At 53.2% G+C, this 16813-nt stretch overlaps 5 protein-coding genes across 5 annotated transcripts; 1 reads left to right on the top strand and 4 right to left on the bottom strand.

Annotated features, from left to right (window-relative positions):
• Positions 1 to 140: 140 nt before the first annotated feature.
• Positions 141 to 1583, bottom strand: KRP23_1626 (putative alpha-1,3-mannosyltransferase MNN14; the record flags this gene model as incomplete). Its single annotated transcript, XM_067886283.1, has 1 exon — positions 141 to 1583. One exon carries the CDS (start codon positions 1581 to 1583, stop codon positions 141 to 143), a length of 1443 nt encoding a protein of 480 aa, XP_067748959.1.
• Positions 1584 to 2082: 499 nt separating this feature from the next.
• KRP23_1625 (putative alpha-1,3-mannosyltransferase MNT4) lies at positions 2083 to 3471 on the top strand (the record flags this gene model as incomplete). The annotated part of the gene is made up of 1 exon (XM_067886282.1): positions 2083 to 3471. One exon carries the CDS (start codon positions 2083 to 2085, stop codon positions 3469 to 3471), a length of 1389 nt encoding a protein of 462 aa, XP_067748958.1.
• Positions 3472 to 4157: 686 nt separating this feature from the next.
• KRP23_1624 (Dual specificity protein kinase splB) lies at positions 4158 to 5690 on the bottom strand (the record flags this gene model as incomplete). Its single annotated transcript, XM_067886281.1, has 1 exon — positions 4158 to 5690. The coding sequence occupies one exon, from the start codon at positions 5688 to 5690 to the stop codon at positions 4158 to 4160; it is 1533 nt and encodes a 510-aa protein (XP_067748957.1).
• Positions 5691 to 7149: 1459 nt separating this feature from the next.
• On the bottom strand, positions 7150 to 8607 carry KRP23_1623 (Tyrosine-protein kinase Fer; the record flags this gene model as incomplete). Its single annotated transcript, XM_067886280.1, has 1 exon — positions 7150 to 8607. The coding sequence occupies one exon, from the start codon at positions 8605 to 8607 to the stop codon at positions 7150 to 7152; it is 1458 nt and encodes a 485-aa protein (XP_067748956.1).
• Positions 8608 to 15205: 6598 nt separating this feature from the next.
• Positions 15206 to 16008, bottom strand: KRP23_1622 (uncharacterized protein; the record flags this gene model as incomplete). The annotated part of the gene is made up of 2 exons (XM_067886279.1): positions 15206 to 15849; positions 15921 to 16008. 2 exons carry the CDS (start codon positions 16006 to 16008, stop codon positions 15206 to 15208), a joined length of 732 nt encoding a protein of 243 aa, XP_067748955.1.
• Between the last annotated feature and the right edge of the window lie 805 nt (positions 16009 to 16813).

Raw genomic sequence — 16813 nt, 5'->3', positions numbered from 1 at the left:
CTGACTAACTTTGACATCGCCTCTCTCAGCAGCGAGCGCTAACATGCTTTGATTTCTAGTCTCATACCGACGGGTACAGCGCGGTTGCGATAATAAAGTTCAATCGATTTATTTTATTATCAGCCTTTGCCTGCGTGGGCCTACGATGCTTCAAAGGCGTAGCACGAGTCCAGAACAGAAACTACGTCCATACGAATGCCCATGTAAAACATGCGCCTACGAAGTAACTGCGGTGCAAAGTTGCTCGGAAGCTGCGTTGCGCCGAAGCCAATGAGGCACTCCATTGGGAACTCCCCATCGTAGCTGGTCGAAGTGCCGCCGTTCGGTCGACGATTCTGCCGCGGCGTGATGTAGGATGGCGTGGGGTTGTACAGCACGTTCGCAGACGCTTTGCCTCGGTTCTGGAGGCCTTCTGGGAACGGATCCAGGAGAGCCTTACCATTTACGTACAACAGCTCAGGCGTGTCATCCTTCACAGGCATAAAGTGCGCCAAGCTGCCGCACAGCGAGTCGGGGTGGTTCTTCATGTCTTGATTCCGCGACGACTCAATGACGCTTGGCCCCCACGGCGAGAAGAAGTATTCTTGCTTTGCCAGCGCGTAGGCGATCCAAAATGTCTCCTTGTCTCCGAACGAGAACTCGCGTTCGAAGCGCTGCACCGTGATGAGCCAGAAGATCACCAACATAGCCTGTCCTGACCGCGACTTGTCCACCGCCACCAAGGACGAGTCCTGCTCGTGCGACGCCTCCCCCTTGTACGCGTAGCTACGCTCCAAATACTCTGGGATCTCCACGCCTTCACTCAGTCCAAACGCGGCGTAGTTGAACTCGTTCAGCATCGTCTTCAAATACGTCGAGTTGTTCACCTCCTGGTTGAACCACTCCTTGCTCCACAGCACGCGGTCGTAGAAGAACGTCGTGCCCGTCCGCTGGTACCCGTCCGTCGATCTCAACACCGCCGGGTCGCGCAAGAAAACATCATCCACATCCATCAGGAGCACCTCTGTAATGTCCGTGTGGTACAGCGCCAAAGGTTTCAGCCACCAGCTCCGGAACTTCTCGGCTGTCTCGCGCTTGAGCACCTGGCGGTCCACGAGATCCGAGCACACGTCCACGATCTCCACTCTGTCATCGGAGCCCAACAACAGCGCTCGATTTTCGTCGGACATCTCGTCGGGGAAACAGTGATACACTTGGACCAGCTCGTGGTTGCCGAGACACCGGAGGTCCCGGATCAACGAGAGGCCCAGGGGCACCGCCGCGTTGTGCATGCACATGACGACGCCCTTGTCCCGCGACACTGAGGCGTCGAATCGCGTCACCGTCGTCTTGTGTTTGCGCTGGTGGATGCCGCCCGAGTTGGCCCATTGCCGCGGGTGGCTGTCCGCCGAGCTGAGCACGCTAAACGCCAGCGTGGTGGACGCCACGGCCACGCAGCAGAGCACGAAAAGCCCCAGCGAGTAGTTGAGTGTACGGTTGCGATTCCTGGACGAGTCGGTTGGCGCCAGCAAGTCGGAGAAAAAGCCCCGAGAGTCCTCGCCGCGCCCGCCATGGCGACCCAGCACCGTGCTGCCGCCCAACATGGAGACTGTAGTTCAGACTTGAGAGTGGGTTGCAGGGGATGGACGCCGACTTACAAACGGCAAGGTTAATTACAGAGAAAGGTGTGCGAGCCGATAGCAGCCACGTTGCGACGAGTTATGATCGTGTGAAGCATTAGCAAATCGTGCCACTTGGCTTGGAGGAAGAGGTGTGGACTCCGGTTTACGGACCGATTTAGTTGTGACTGATTATACTGATAGAACTGTCATATTATATAATATAATTATAACAAGGTACCAATAGTTAGAACTTTATTCAAACGAATAAATAAGTACATACAAAGTTGATTTAACAGCGACGTACAACTATACACAAGATGAACATCCCCGTTGCTATGAATGCAAGCTCTGTTTTTGGACCGAACAGCAAGGTGGTATTAATACAGCGTAACGGCTCGGATGGCTAGCCTTTTACAGAGGCCATTCACCTTCTGTCGGTCCTCTGCTCACTTTTCCTGCGCTGTCTTCCTGCTGAGTGCAAATGGCCGCCAAGCCCAAGCAGAAGCTCAAGCAGGACCTCGAAGCTGGAGATGTCCACTTCACCAAGTCCACCTCGAAACCGTCGGAGGTGGACCCTTCCTTGCGTCGCCGAGTTGGACTCTTCCTACTGTACGCCACTGCTGCCGTCACCGCAGCGAGTTATCTGCTGTCGCTGCTGGTGACGCGCCCGCCGCTTTTCCGAGCGCGCGGTGCCCAGTTCGACCGCAGCGTCGAGCGGGACAAGGCCGTGGTGCTCTGCATGCACGACGGAGTGGTGCCCATGGGGCTCTCGCTGGTGCGCGAACTGCGCTGCATGGGCAATCACGAGCTCATCCAGGTGTACCACTGCTTCCCGGACGAGCTGTCCGTCAAGTCGAGAGAGATGCTGTTCGAAGCGGACGCCAGACTCGAGATCGTCGACGTGTGCTCGGACCTGGTCGAGCGTGGCGCGCTGAACGAGGAGACGGCCAGGCACTTCCGCAGCTGGTGGATCAAGCCGCTCGCGCTCTACCATACCGACTCCACGGAGGTGATGTTGCTAGACGTGGACGACATGTTCATGCGTAACCCGGCGGCGCTGCGAAAGACTGAGGGGTACACTCGAACGGGTACGACGTTCTTCTACGACCGAGTCATCCCAGGGGACCACTTTTTCAACGGGCAGACGGAGAACGACACCTCGTACCTGCTGAACCTGCTGCACAACTTTGACTACGCTAGCATTGGTGTGAGAGACGGCTACGAGCCGTCCAAGCACTTGACGCAGTCCTTCGCGTATCGGGGCGAGACGGAGCATGAGCAGGACTCGTCCGTGGTGGTCGTGGACAAAGCGAGGGCTGGACAGGCGATGGAGGCGCTGTGGTGGCTCATTACCAAGGAGCGCTTTGAAAACTCCTTCTCCTACGGCGACAAGGAGGCTTTTTGGCTGGCGTTCGAACTGGCCAAGCAGGAATACTTTTTCTCCCCGTGGGGTGTGAGCGTCATCGACTCCTCCACGAACAACGACTTAGGGACACACAAGGATTCCTTGTGCGGCAGCATCGCGCATTTTATGCCTGTGGAGGAAGACGTCCCCGAGTTCTTATACGTCAACGGCAAGGCGCTGCTGGACCCGTTCGCAGAAGGACTCACGAGCCACCACACAGCCACGACTAACGTGCTGTACAACACCAATCCGACCTACATTTCGCCGCGTCAGAAGCGTGCTCCGAACGGCGAGACAAAGACAGATTTTATAGACGGCTGGCCGAACGAGTGCCTTCGCGGCTTTGGGGCTACCCCACTGCCAGACAATTTCGCACCGCAGTTGCTACGTCGACGTATGTTCTACATGGGCGCTCGGATGGGGGTGCCAGCGGCTTTGCGAGAATGCTACCCATTCAACGGGTGAGCAGTTGTAGCGCTCACAAGGCATAGAGGCGGCAATAATATAGCTGCGCATATTTACAATCAGGACTGTCTTCAATCCCACGTTTGGCTTACACAAGCTAAAGAAGACTGGCATCTTGCTCAAATTAATTTTGTGCATTCCTGTCAAACATGCATGCTTAAGGTATCAAGGATCTCTCTCCATTTCGCTCATGGAGATCTCCTATCTTCGAGTAATTAAAAAATATACAAGCACTCCGGGCATCGACTTTGTTGCTTGTTCGTTCTCACCACCCTCGCCTACCTTGCCCACTCCACCTTCCTCATTTCTGCTTTACGCCCGTACGCCTACATCACCTCGCATTGAGCCGCCATTTCTCTACTTGTCTGGTAGTCGTTTTAGACCCCGTTTCCGTATGTCGACCCCTGTCGCCTGCTGTGTGCTTGCCATAGCTATTCTTCTGCTCAATCCATTTGCAGGCGCGCTCAATTCCGCCAATGTGCAGGTAAGCGCCACTCACCCGGTGAGTCTTACCGTAGTCTTGAAGTGCTAAAAAAAATTCGATGCACCGGTCGCAAACGTATTCGCGTGAGATCACCTAACGATCTAGCTCGAACTGTCAGGCGACAGGGCACCCAGACAACTTCATTCGAGTTCCAGGTAGGTGTGGTGTCCCCGGTGACACGATAGGAGGTAGTGCTCTTTTCCTAATCAAATGCCACAGTGTCGCGCAACTCTGTCAGGCGCGAGATCACTTTGCTCAGCGGTGGCCTAGCTCCCGGGTCTTCTTGGCACATATCGAGAATCAAGTTTCTGCTGCCATCGTTAGGAATTTTTGCCATCACTACTTTCGACAAAGGATCAAAGCCTTCGTCGCCAACATGCTTCGGTGTGCTTAGACTTTTATCCTGCTCAATTGACGAAAGCTCAGGCACCAGTATATCCAGGATGCATAGTCCAAACGAATAGATATCATCTAGAAAGGCCGGACGGCGAAATATCTTCTTTTGACGGCAGTTGGGTGCACGCCATCCAAGCTCGAGGAATTTCTTGTCCTGCACGGCTTTATTCTGCAGTGCCAGCATCCCCAGTCCGAAATCCGCGATCTTCACTTGGGCACCGGCAGTAACCAAGATATTATCACTCTTCAGATTACTGTGGACAATTTTGTTCTTGTGCAAATATCTCAAACCGAGCGCTGCCTGCAGCAGCAAGTTCCAAATTGCGTACTTTAATTTTGGTCCATTTTGTGATTGTCGTATACGAGCCAAGTAATTCACGAGAGGTCCATTGGTAGCGTCCTCAAACACAAGAAGCGCAGGCCGACTGCAGTGCGACGCGCCGTACAACTTAAGGATATTCGGGTGGTCCATCATGAACCAAGTCTCGACCTCCTGTCGAAAGACTTCAATTGCGTCTGCGTGGATGAGGAGTCTCTTCACCACCACATTGTACAATGTCGGCTCCAGTTCATCGCCCTCGTGCTTTTCAGGCTTCTTCCCATCAGGCGGCTTCCTGTCCTCCCACACTCCACGGTGCGTCGTGCCCACCGATCCCAGCATCGCTTTCTCCCGCGAATAATTCATCGCGTTCGGAGGGATGTACCAGTCCGGGATCTTCGCCACACGCCCATTGGACGACCTCACGACGCTGAAAAACACCTTCTTCATGCTCGCCACATGCTTGGTGGAGTTGCCAGGCTTGAAGAAGTCAATCTCAAACTTGAGCAGCGTCAACGCCTCCATAGGCTCATGGGGCAACATCTTCCTCGCAAACGGCAGCGCGTTCTTGGCCGCACGTGTACTCAACTCTGCCTCCTCCTTCTCCCTGTCAGCCTGCAATTGCTTCTCCCAATGTTCCTCTTTCTCCTTCTTCACGATATCTTCAAGACCTCCAACCTCCATAATATAGTCCAATTTCACTCCGACCGCGTGCAGGTCGAGGAACATCCGTCGCATACTCGCCAGATGGAACACAAATCTGTCCGTCTTGGCAAACGTCGTCACAAATTGCTGCAAAGTCTTCACCACCTCGTGGAATGTTGTGACGGCCGCGTCTTTGGGTGAAGTTTTCACTCTTTGAGTGGATACATTTCTAGGATCCACCGAGGCGAGAAGTCGCTCGCCTACGCGAGTGGCACGGGCGTGTACAGATTGCAGCATGAGTTGGTGCGCCAGGACGACCACATTTTCTTTCAAGACTCGGAGGGCCTCAGTGAGCGCTTGCAACGAGGAAACCATAACGCTCTGGGGGGGGGGGGGGGGGGGGCGGAGTGTGTCGTCCAAGGGCGAAATTCGCAACTGACGAGAGCAAAAGTCGGGCGGGAAACGATTGCTATATAAATCAGTGGGTACAGAAACACTTGTAGCCGGTAAGTTACTTTATTGTGCGCGAGTAATCGCTGGCCAATGAGCGCCATCATTCGAGGGCGACATTCCTGCTTGCAATGACGCTGTGGAAATCCAATGCGAGTCCTACCCCAGGCGACCGATGCGTGAGCTTCTGCTGTTGGCGATCGAGAGCGCACGACAAGAGCTCCAGCCGTATCTGCACTAGTACATCTTGCTGCGTCGAGTGCCGTGGTACAACGCAGCAGCTACATCACGTGCAGTTCATGATGGCAGCCCGATGAAAATGAAAGTGACGGAGAGGACCGGACGCACTCTCTCTGGAGAGAGTTGCACGAAATTTCTTGTGGGCTTGGACATCAGAGATGATGCCAAGGGCAGATCAAGGAAGGAATGGTGGTAACACTGTATTGCAACCACGTTTTGAAGAGGATATTGACGAGATTCACGAGAAATTAGACGGCCTGATTAATTGCCATGGTTCAAACTGAATCAGGTACGCTCACGAGCTTAGTTTGAGGAGAACTAGAGCAGACACATCAGCAGCATTGGTGAACATAGCGTTCAAAGCTACGTCTCCTGTAATCTCTGCGATGCTAAAATCTGGTGGAGTTGTTGAGTTGGTGGGACTTCTTCAAATCGGTGGTCCTGGCCGCGAGCGAGAAAACAGCATTGCTGCCCTGATAAATTTGGCAATTGACGGAGATACTAAAACGGCAATTGCCGATGCCGGAGGTATTGGATCGTTGCGTGGAGTGTGTGTGAACTTGGCGAGCGAGATCTGGTGTCCCATTCATTGGAGAATTTCCAGGCAAATAAGGGCGGTAGCTAGGACGAGCATAGGAAGTCGTTAGTTTTACTAAGTGACATCAATGTACCTCACTGAAAACAAACAAAACAGTTTCCAGGCAAATACGGCAATTCCGCTAGAGAGAGGAAGCTTTGGGTCAGGCTCTAAAAGCCACGTGTACCCCCCCCCCCCCCCCCTTCCCGTTGATCACCTAATTCAGACCAGTTCATACTTCCATTGTATCCTATCCACCCATTGCAACCTTTATGCAAGTAACGTACCTGCCCATTGAAGTGAAACTGATGAGGATCTTGATTGCAGTTTGTCACGTGTATTACATTTTAGTAGTAGTTTTAAGATTTTGTAGTTTAGATACCATATCTACTTCATCAACGAAGCCGCTTTTCATCATGCGTACGACTGTACGCGAATTCAATTCACTTTAAGTGTCGGCGCTCCGAGTTTATCCATTTCCGCCGGAATTCGACTTGTACAATCTTGAAAAGCTCATGCTTCTCAAAGCTCACTTTTCTCGCTTACACTTTGGTACGGCAGACCTCGTCATGCCGTCTTGACACCTCTGTCAGCGTCAGTTTCCTCCTCTAGAGCCTCCTTCCAGGCTAGTTCCTCCAGCATCTCGATTGCCTGAGCCATCGTGGGCCTATCGTTCGGGTTGTGAGCAACGAACCGCTTGACGACGTCCCATTCATCGTCGCGCATATCTTCAGGTCGTGGGTAACAATCCCCCAGCTGAAGCTGATCTTTCACATGCTCGTCGCATTCTAGGCCATACGGAATACCCCCTGAACGCGCCTCGATAATGCACAGTCCAAAGGCGTAGACATCCCCTGCCTTTGACGGGTCGATACCCGTACCCAGGTTGTACTCGGGACTTTTCCAGCGATCAACACCACCCACCGTGGACCCTTTACTCAGCTCGAAGTGGCAGATTTTAGGCGTGCCGTTCCGAGCTACGAGTATGTGCGAGCACTTGAGATTTCCATGGGTCTGCCCTTGCTGGTGGATATAGTTCAGCCCGTGTCCAACCTGCAAAAACATCCGCCACAGGCGTCTTTGGTGGTTGTCGTGCTCTCCGGCGAAGAAGTGGATAAAATTGCCGTGAGCAGCGGCATCTTCCCACACGACGAGCGGTTGGTTCTGGACGAGAGACTCGCCCAGCATCTTGGACACGTTCGGGTGCTGGAACCCGTGCCAAATCTCAGTAGCGCGCCAGAAAAGCTGCCTCGCATACAATCTATCCGCGTACAAATACTGAGCCACGAGGCGCGTTTCCTGGTCGTACACTCCTCGCTTCACATCGCAGATTGTGTCTCGGACACTCTCATAGTGCGATCCGAGGTCCACATCCATGGTCGGGATGTAAAAAGCAGAGATCCTGGGCACCTTCACGTTGGTGCACCGCATCACCTTGACGCATGTGTCTTTCATCAGTTTTTCTTGCTCGGGGGACAGCTCGTCTCTGTGGAACTCCAGTTCAAACTTGAGAATGGCCAACATCTCGGCGATCTCTGCGTTCGGCAGGCGGGCGACGATGAATTTGGGCTGGTCCACGCGCTGGGTGAAGAGTTTGTGCATGCGGTCGCAGTCACCGTCCCATTCTTCCCTCCACGTGACCATTTCCGGGTCCTCCAGTAGACCCAAATACCCAAATAAGCGGTCAATCACCCCGTGCAGCTCCTGCAACTTCTCGAGCGTCGACCTTTTGGTGACAAACCGCACCAGCACATTGAGCGCCGCGTGCTTGTGCACGGCGGCTCGGAACCTCGCGACCAGTCGCTGGAACAGCACCAACACCCCCACACTTGTACGCAAATTATCTACGCCACGGCCGATGAGACTTGTGTGGATGCAGCGGAGGCGTGTGGATGTCCTCCGGAAGAGCTCGTGGAACTCGTCCGTATCTTGTGGACGCTCTGTCCGCAGCACATCCCGTTCTGTGATGGGAGGCACGTGATGGCCCGACAGGAAGGCGTAGACCAAGGCCGGGATGTGGAACATTTCTTAGTCCGGCCGAGGTGATGCTGCGACTATGGCGATCGTGGTGTGGGGCGTCGACTAAAACGGCGAATGAGAGGGGCATTGGGGCGAACAACTTGAATTTATGTAAGTTTTGTGTGCTATGGCGGTCACTGGGTTCACTGTTGGAAGGGTTCAACTGGATACCTGTGGTAAGTTACCACAGGTAACTGGAATGTGGTAACTGGCGCCGATCTCGTCAAGGGAACGAGCAAGTAACAGTCGGTACAAACCGGACTCCTTCCGGGGTGTAGTATAATACATTAATACATGTAGAGCACTTTCCGACGCAAGTCTTGGGGGGGGGGCGACAGTTTGAGTGAAGGTTCCAACCTGAGAGGTTCAAGAGAGGCTATCGTAGTTTGACGTGGCATCTAGACAGTAGCGAGGCGCTTTGCAGCATTCGTTCTCATAATGTTCTTGTAGCCAAGAAGCAAAGTGCGTTGTCGCACCACCGGAATGCACGTCGTAGTGAACCTCAAACGTGAAAGAGGTGCGTGCGACTTTACCACTTCGCTCGCCGCCAGAATCTACGTCCCAATAGTTGTCAATCTGAACGATCGAGTCAACAGTGGACGCGCCATCCTCGGTTCGGGCTGGTTTAGGTGCCGGTGCCGGTGGGTCTCAGTTCGTGTAGTAAGCAACAGCAAAAGAGAACTGTTGGCTTTTGGGAGTCATTGAGAGCTGAGCTGCAATACTCATGCGAACGTCGCTCCAAAGGCTTATCATACATATAAGCAGGAGGCTCAGTCTGTACTCAACACATAACTCCTCTTCCCACTGCTAAACTGCTTGTCTACTTGCGGCGACGTCCATAGCAGGAGCCTTCGTAATCGACTCACTTGAACCTGTGATCTCCATCGCAGCGGCTTCAGTTGCTGGGGCCTCCGTGGTCGAAATTTCAGTGACAGTGACCTCGGTCGTTTCGGTGCTCGCTTCGTTCGCCGTGGAGCCGCTCGCTTGCACGCTTGCCGTCGTCGCGGAAGCACTTGAAGCAGTCGCTGCACTGACAGTGGCCCCATCCTGACTGCTGGAAGTTGCTGTTCCACCCATTCACTGTAAGCTTGCCACTGTTCGTTCTGGAAACCAAGCCAGTAGATGGCCAGTGTGCAAGCACCATTGCAGGATGAGTAGTCGATCGGCATGTCCGACATGATACCCGAGTCATCAGCGCCGCCCGAATACTCGTCTTCGCAGTTGTCGCCGTGCAGGATCATGGTATCGTCGAGGTAGATCTCGCAGGGGCCCTGGTGTGTGAAGCCACCGCCGTCGTTGCGATACCAAATGGCCAAACCGTCCGTCCGAATTGCTTTCGGATCGACATCCGTGCGCGTGTAGCCACACGGATATTCCAGTGCCAAGGACATCCTTCACGCTCATGTTCTTCTCTTCGGCCATGGTCTTGAAGATGTCGACTTGGTCGCCACCGGAGCCCACTTCCTCCCAGTAGTAGTCGACCTGCGCGACCCATTCGACGGTGGACTTGCTGTCCATAAACGTTGGTTCAGGCATCAACGTGGGTCACAAGTGCCAGTAACGCGACCGCGGATGACAGAACAACATCGGAAAGCATTGCGAAATTTCTTCTTCTGCTTGGTCAAGACGAGTTTGGAGAATGGTAAAAGCTGCCACGACTGGATCCAGCGGCATTGGTCTCAATTCTGGTGTCGTTGCAATTGGCACCCTCGACTGGGCGAGTGCAAGGCCGATCTTTGTGTCATGTCTTGACTTTCATTCGCGGGGATTTCTTTGGCGCAGCGAGCGTGGTACAGGAGCTCGGTGCCGTTTATCAGCTGCTGTTCATCTGTTATCGCCGAGACGGACACCAATGGGTCATGGATGACATGCCGGTGACAGTATTTTCGAGGGAATCGAGGGAGCTAACAAATGTAGAATGACTCGGAAGTGTGCACATTTAGGAACGGCATATTGACATCAAAGGCTCTTGCTCAAACTCACTCACTATTTGTGTTCTCTTCGGAAGAACCTGTAACTTCCAGACATTACTGGATCACTCATAGGACCGTAACCTTCTTACGGAGACGACGGGCGGGGGCATTGCATTTCGTCTCCGTTGCCGGAGCTGGAGTCGCCTGCGTCTCGGTGGACGGGGCCTCCGTTGCAGCAGGAGCATCCGTCGACTCCGTCCCAGCTGAAGATCCCTCAGCTGACTGAGTTTCCGTTGAAGGCGCCTCCGTGGATTGAGTCGTCGCGGCAGGAGCATCCGTCGACTCATTTCCAGTCGATGATCCCGCAGCTGACTGAGTTTCCGTTGAAGGCGCCTCTGTCGTCTGTTGGTCAGCCGACGACTCCGCACTCGACGTCTGGGTCTGGGTCTGCGTCGCCGAGCCGCTTCCCTTCAACGAGACGCAGTTCACATACGCTTGCCACTGCGCGTTCTGGAAAGCCAACCAGTAAATGGTCAGCGTGCACTCGCCGTTGCAAGACGAGTAGTCGACTGGCATCTCCGACATCTTGTTCGAACCATCAGGGCCACCGGGATACTCCTCTTCACAGTCATCGCCGTGGAGCACCATCGTATCGTCGATGTAAATCTCGCACGGACCTGTGTGGGTGAAGCCGCCACCGCCGTTGCCCCACCATTTGACTTTTCCGTCGGTGGGTATCGGCTGTGGGTCCACGTCCGTGCGCGTGTAGCCGCACTTCTTGTCTTTGACCATGTCCAGCACAACGTCACGTACGCTCATCTTCTTCTCCGCCGCCATGGTCTTGTACTTGCCCACTTGGTCTCCACCAGAACCAATGTCCCAGTAGTTGTCAATCAGCGTGACCCACTCGACGGTAGGTGCGCCATCCTCGAAAGTCGCTTCGGGTTCCTTGAGATTGCCGTGGGCGTCAGCGTGGGAGGCAAAAGCCAGCAGGGCAATGGCGGACGAGAGAGCAATTCCAGTCAGCATCGCGTTCGGGTGTTTGCAAAAATTAAAAGTGTCTCGTAAAGCCAAGTGCGATTTCGATTCTCTGGCTTGGGTCAGCCTGACCCACAGGCAAAAGCCTGTTCGGTGAGGAAATCGCGGGATGCTGATGTAAAGGCTCTTTACATCTGCTAACGGATAACTACATACATACGTACAATGCCCTTTACGAGTCGTAATACGATGTGTTCGTCGTTGAACACCATCAATGATGGCAAACCAACACCATCAATGATGGCAAACCTACTTCAAGTAGCAGTTTATAAGAGCGTAAGGACACACAGTAGCGGCAAAGCACCTTGAATCACACCAGACAAGTTGCTTTTGTGCGCACAGCTCACCAGTGGTGTGTCTTGCATGAGCACACCGAATACGGTACCGTACACACATTAAACATATGCGCTCGAACTTTGCGCTGGAATGTGTTTGGATAGGCACATACAATGGCACGATACTATGATAGCATCATCAAAATATAATGATGCTACATGTACCTTATTATTTAAATAGCACCTCATTTTTGATGACAAAGTATCTCGCCTGGCAAAGCGATGGAGCAGTTATTAGTAATCTACTCAAGTAGATCCAGGGCAAAATGTAGACCACGTACAAGTAGATCGAGCAAAACCATCAGGACGAAGACACGGATTCCGAAACCATCACATGGCACTTGCTCACGATGATCTTGCTATGCAAGGGTCGCGAGGCAGTTGAAACGAGTCCGGCAGCTCGTTTAATGCCTCCAGACAGTGCTGCATCGCTCACTTCACCCCTACCGTTCCTGTCGAGATCATATCGGAACTTGTGAAGCCGTGGCTGTACCCTGAAGGATCAAAGTAAAGAATCCCACTCAGCATGCCAAGCAAGAATAAGATCTCATGTATTCCGACTTCAATCTACTTCCGTTTTGAAAAAAAAGAGCCTGAATCTACTCGTATAGACTAATTGGTCACGTTGATGTGCTGTTAAAATATGCATCTCCGTGCCTACGTTTTTTCATAGTACTCAAGTAGTATTAGGGATTAGTATCCCATGCAATGCAGATCAGTCAACTTATGGCACATAAGGGGTTATTATCCCTACTTAGGACTCCCAGTCCTCACTTCTCAATCTTCTACTGTATACAGACGGTGGCTCCAAAATATACAGTCATAAACAGGGTAGGTTCAATATACGGGAGTGTCAGCTTGACACTTCCGTATATTGAACCTGGCGAAGTGAGTGGGCGACCATCCGTGTGTTTGGCGATCATTGCTTGGTGGCGAGACGAGATGGCAGCACGAGAGAAGGTAGTGCGGGGACGAACTATGACCCAGTGGAAGATCTTGAGATCTGAGCCCATTGCCGCTGCTCTAGCAGCGAAGATCTTGGAACGTCGATCCTGATCAAGCCTTCAGGCGAATTACGGCCAGATTCAAAGGTCTATTGCGAAGTATGTAGGCTATTCGAATCGAGTCGAATCATTGCGACAGTGTTGACAGAGCAGGGCACCATGAAGAAGACGTTGGCGCTGTATTACGAGTGCAACAAGCATCACTTCGCGTACATCGTGTGTTATGATGTGCTGTCGAAGTGCCCTAAAGTCGAGCAGGCGCTTGATAAGTTCGTTGAGCGCCCTCGGTCAGCAATCGTAAATCCTCGGAGATAGAGCTACAGCCAGAGCCGTCCAGCGGGAATATGACTTCGGCGAAGTCTTCAAAAACTAGCATCACGGCGGCGGAGCGATCGTCCACAAGTGTGAAGGGTACAAAGCGGGATAAAGAGGAGCTGTCTATGCAGTACCGTACCGCAAAGGCTCAAGTAAAGCTATCCAAGTCGTTGAGCTACAAGGTGGATGTCCTGAAAGAGCGGCTTCTGATTAATCAAGCCCAACAGCGTCTACAAGAGGAGCAAGCACTGCATGCAATGATCAATGAGTTGTTCAGCACTAACCAGACTAGTCCACACATGCAGCTTACGCCTGATAGTCTCGCTCATTGTTTGCACTCTTTTCTGGACGAGATCCTCCCCTTCGACGTGCGTTGCCTCTCTCGACCAGGTGTACAAACAGCAGCTTATGTATATCCATGGCTAAGCGGCCTACTATTTGATGCTTATGTTATTTCCTATAGATGTCTTTTCTTAGGCAGACGTCAAAGATCTGCCTGTCTTCCTCGAAGCTTTTACCTCGGTCTTTTCCTTCAGTCATTCATGCGGTGGGTGTACCATATCCGCTACAGTGGATCCTCTCTGAGAGGTCTTGTTCGGTCGATCTGGGTCTTCACGCCAAGACGAGTATTCAGACACTGATGCGGTGGTTGCTGTATCCGTTGGTCGGGCTCTGCTGAGTCCCTTTCGAGGGCGATATCGGTAAGAGGTATGTATGTCTATGGATTGCTGTATTGCACTCTGGGGGGGGGGGGGGGGGATCGTGAGCAGCGAGGGTCCCAACTCCTTTATGCGTTGGTGCTTGAACGGGAACGCGAGGGGCTTACCAGACCCGATACGTCTTGGTGTGTGAGATCTTGAGCACGTGGAGAGTCTCCATGCCCTTCGTGCTTTGGTGTTTGAGCTGCGTGTGCGCGAGGGTTCACCATGTCAATGCGCCTTGGTATTTGCTTGTCCTGAGCGCTCCGAGGGTTACTGGGGCCTTGGTGCGCCTTGGCGATGCGATCTTCTTCAACGCGAAGAGTCCGCCAGGTCCATCGCGAGTTGGTGTGTGTCCTTCTTTGAAGGTCCGCGGGGTCACCATGTCCGCCTCCCGTGGCTTATGAAGAACTGTGTGGCACTTGCCAGGTGGTGGCCTTCACCCCCTGACGCACGGAGAGCAGCTCCTCGTTCCAGCCTTGGTCCTACATGGGGGTTCGCGTCCAAGAGAAGGAAAGATCCTGTTACACCGGCCATTCGGAGAGCGCGAATTGCGAACTGCTTCTGCACGTATATCCATGGGAGTTCTAGGTTATGAAGGCACTTGAGTATAAATACGTAGCTCAGCACAACACAGCGGACCAGCAGGCAAACGGAAACACCACTTGTGTAACCGATACCCATTCGACACAACATGAATGGCGAGACCCCATCCAGTATGGAATGACCCCATGATTGTATGTTTTCGCCCCACAATCTGTATAATCTGACACCCTCCTCCTCTATCTTACTCTTTGCGCTATCCTCCGCTCTCGTAATCCTCTGCAAATCATTACATTTACTTTAACAATTGCGTCAGATCATAAACCGGCTTGCACTTCCAGAATTCAAATTGTATCAAGCACAACTCCTACATGTATGTACGATGCGGGAGATGAAAGTTCCGTCCTGAGGATCAGGCAACTGAGGCCTCGGCAGAGATGCTGACCCACTCGACCGTCGACAGTAACGCTTATCAATCTCGTGCTGCTCGAGATTGAAAAGCAAAATGCCCCCCAAGCGAATCTATCTTCGTGGCTTCTTTACCAGCCGAAGATTCTACAGTCCTTGACTCGCACGTGGCTTGTCTGGATCTTGTCATCCGATGAGCTATGTTCTAGTTTACCCGAAAGTACAGTCCAACCGTTTCCAAAGAAATGTACTGAATGGATTCACAGGCAACTCATCACGGTAATTGTGAGGTCGCGGACTACATTTACGTTGCTGTGGTATACTGCTATAACCACGGAGCATGCCACAAACTACTTACGAAGGTTCGAGGAAGGCTGAACAGTACCTGTTTCGCCGTTAAGCGTGTTGAAAGTCATCGACTGCTGCTCGGTCGACGGGGCTTGAGTCCACTGCGTAGACGGAGCCTGAGTCCATTGCGACGATGGAGCTTGGGTCCACGGAGTAGGGGTCCACTGGTTTGACGGTGCTTGGGTGGGCTGCTGCTCAGTTGACGGAGCTTGGGTCGCTTGCTGCTCAGGCGAAGGGTCCTGCGTCGGCTGTTGTTCCGGAGATGGAGCCTGGGTGGACTGCTGCTCCGATGAAGGGGTCTGCGTCGACGGGGCTTGAGTTGACTGCTGCTCAGTTGACGGGGCTTGGGTCTCTTGTTGTTCGGCAGAAGGGGCCTCAGTCGACTGCTGTTCCGAAGAAGCCTGGGTCGCCGGCGCCTGGGTCTCTTGTTGTTCGGCAGAAGGGGCATCAGTCGACTGTTGTTCCGAAGAAGGAGCCTGGGTGGACTGCTGCTCCGATGAAGGTGCTTCGGTTGCTGATGAGTCTGCTTCCTCCTGTTCCGACGAAGACCCCTGCGTCGCCGGTGTCTCTTGAGCGCTCGTGGATGAACCTGCGGTAGACTGCGTCTGAGTCGCAGACCCGCTTCCCGATAGGGGAGCACAATTGACTGTTACAATAGACACACAGAAACACAAGTCAGAAACAGGCTCCACAGCACTGCAAACGTAGCCGACTTACCATACGCCTGCCATTGGGCGTTCTGGAACGCCAGCCAGTAGATGGTCAAGGTGCACTTCCCGTTGCACGACGAGTAGTCCACCGGCATGTCCGACGTTTGAGTCGACCCGACATCACCACCGGGGTAGTCGTCCTGGCAGTTGTCGCTGTGGAGCACCATCGTGTCGTCGAGATAAATCTCACAGGGGCCAACGTGCGTGAAGCCACCACCTGCGCTGCCCAGCCATTTCGCTTTCCCATCGCTGGGAATTGGCTGAGGGCTTGCGCTGTCGTCGGTGTTACCGCACTTCTGGCCCTTGACAATATCCAGCACAACATCGCGGACAGTCATTTTCTTCTCCGCAGCCATGGTCTTGTACAGGCCGCATTGATCTCCACCCGAGCCGATATCCCAGTAGTTGTCAACCTTGGTAATCCACCCAGAGTTGGCACTTCCACTGGTCCAACTCAGCTTGGGCTCTTCGAGGTACCCGTGGGCATTGGCAGGAGAGGTGAGCACCGCCAGGGCAACGGCGGCCGACAGGGCAAGTCCAGAAGCATTTCGATGCTTCTTGGTTGGTCGAGCGCAGATTTTCGAATGAGCTCTTCCTACCGATTCCTTGATAACCAACAGGGTGCCTCTGGCCCAGGGTCTGGGATACGACTGAACAAACGGGAAACGGCAACTCGGACACTGGCTGGTGTTTTCTTATGAACGCAAACAGCGATGACACTACCATTATTTACGCGAAGACGTCTCGGTAAAAGAGTGTCGTGCTCACCAAAGAGGCGCTGTGCTGATGTGACGGGACGCCTGACGAAAAGGGCCAGTATGCAACGAACACTACTCGTAGGCAAGAGTGCAGACCAACGCTGGAAGACAGTGCTCAGGAATATGGGGATAGACATGTTAC

Source organism: Phytophthora ramorum (assembly GCF_020800215.1).
Source record: "Phytophthora ramorum isolate Pr-102 chromosome Unknown Phyram_PR-102_s0002, whole genome shotgun sequence".
Classification (NCBI taxonomy): domain Eukaryota; phylum Oomycota; class Peronosporomycetes; order Peronosporales; family Peronosporaceae; genus Phytophthora; species Phytophthora ramorum.
Note: the sequence above shows the minus strand (reverse complement) of the source record. Positions and strands in the feature narration are given on the sequence as shown.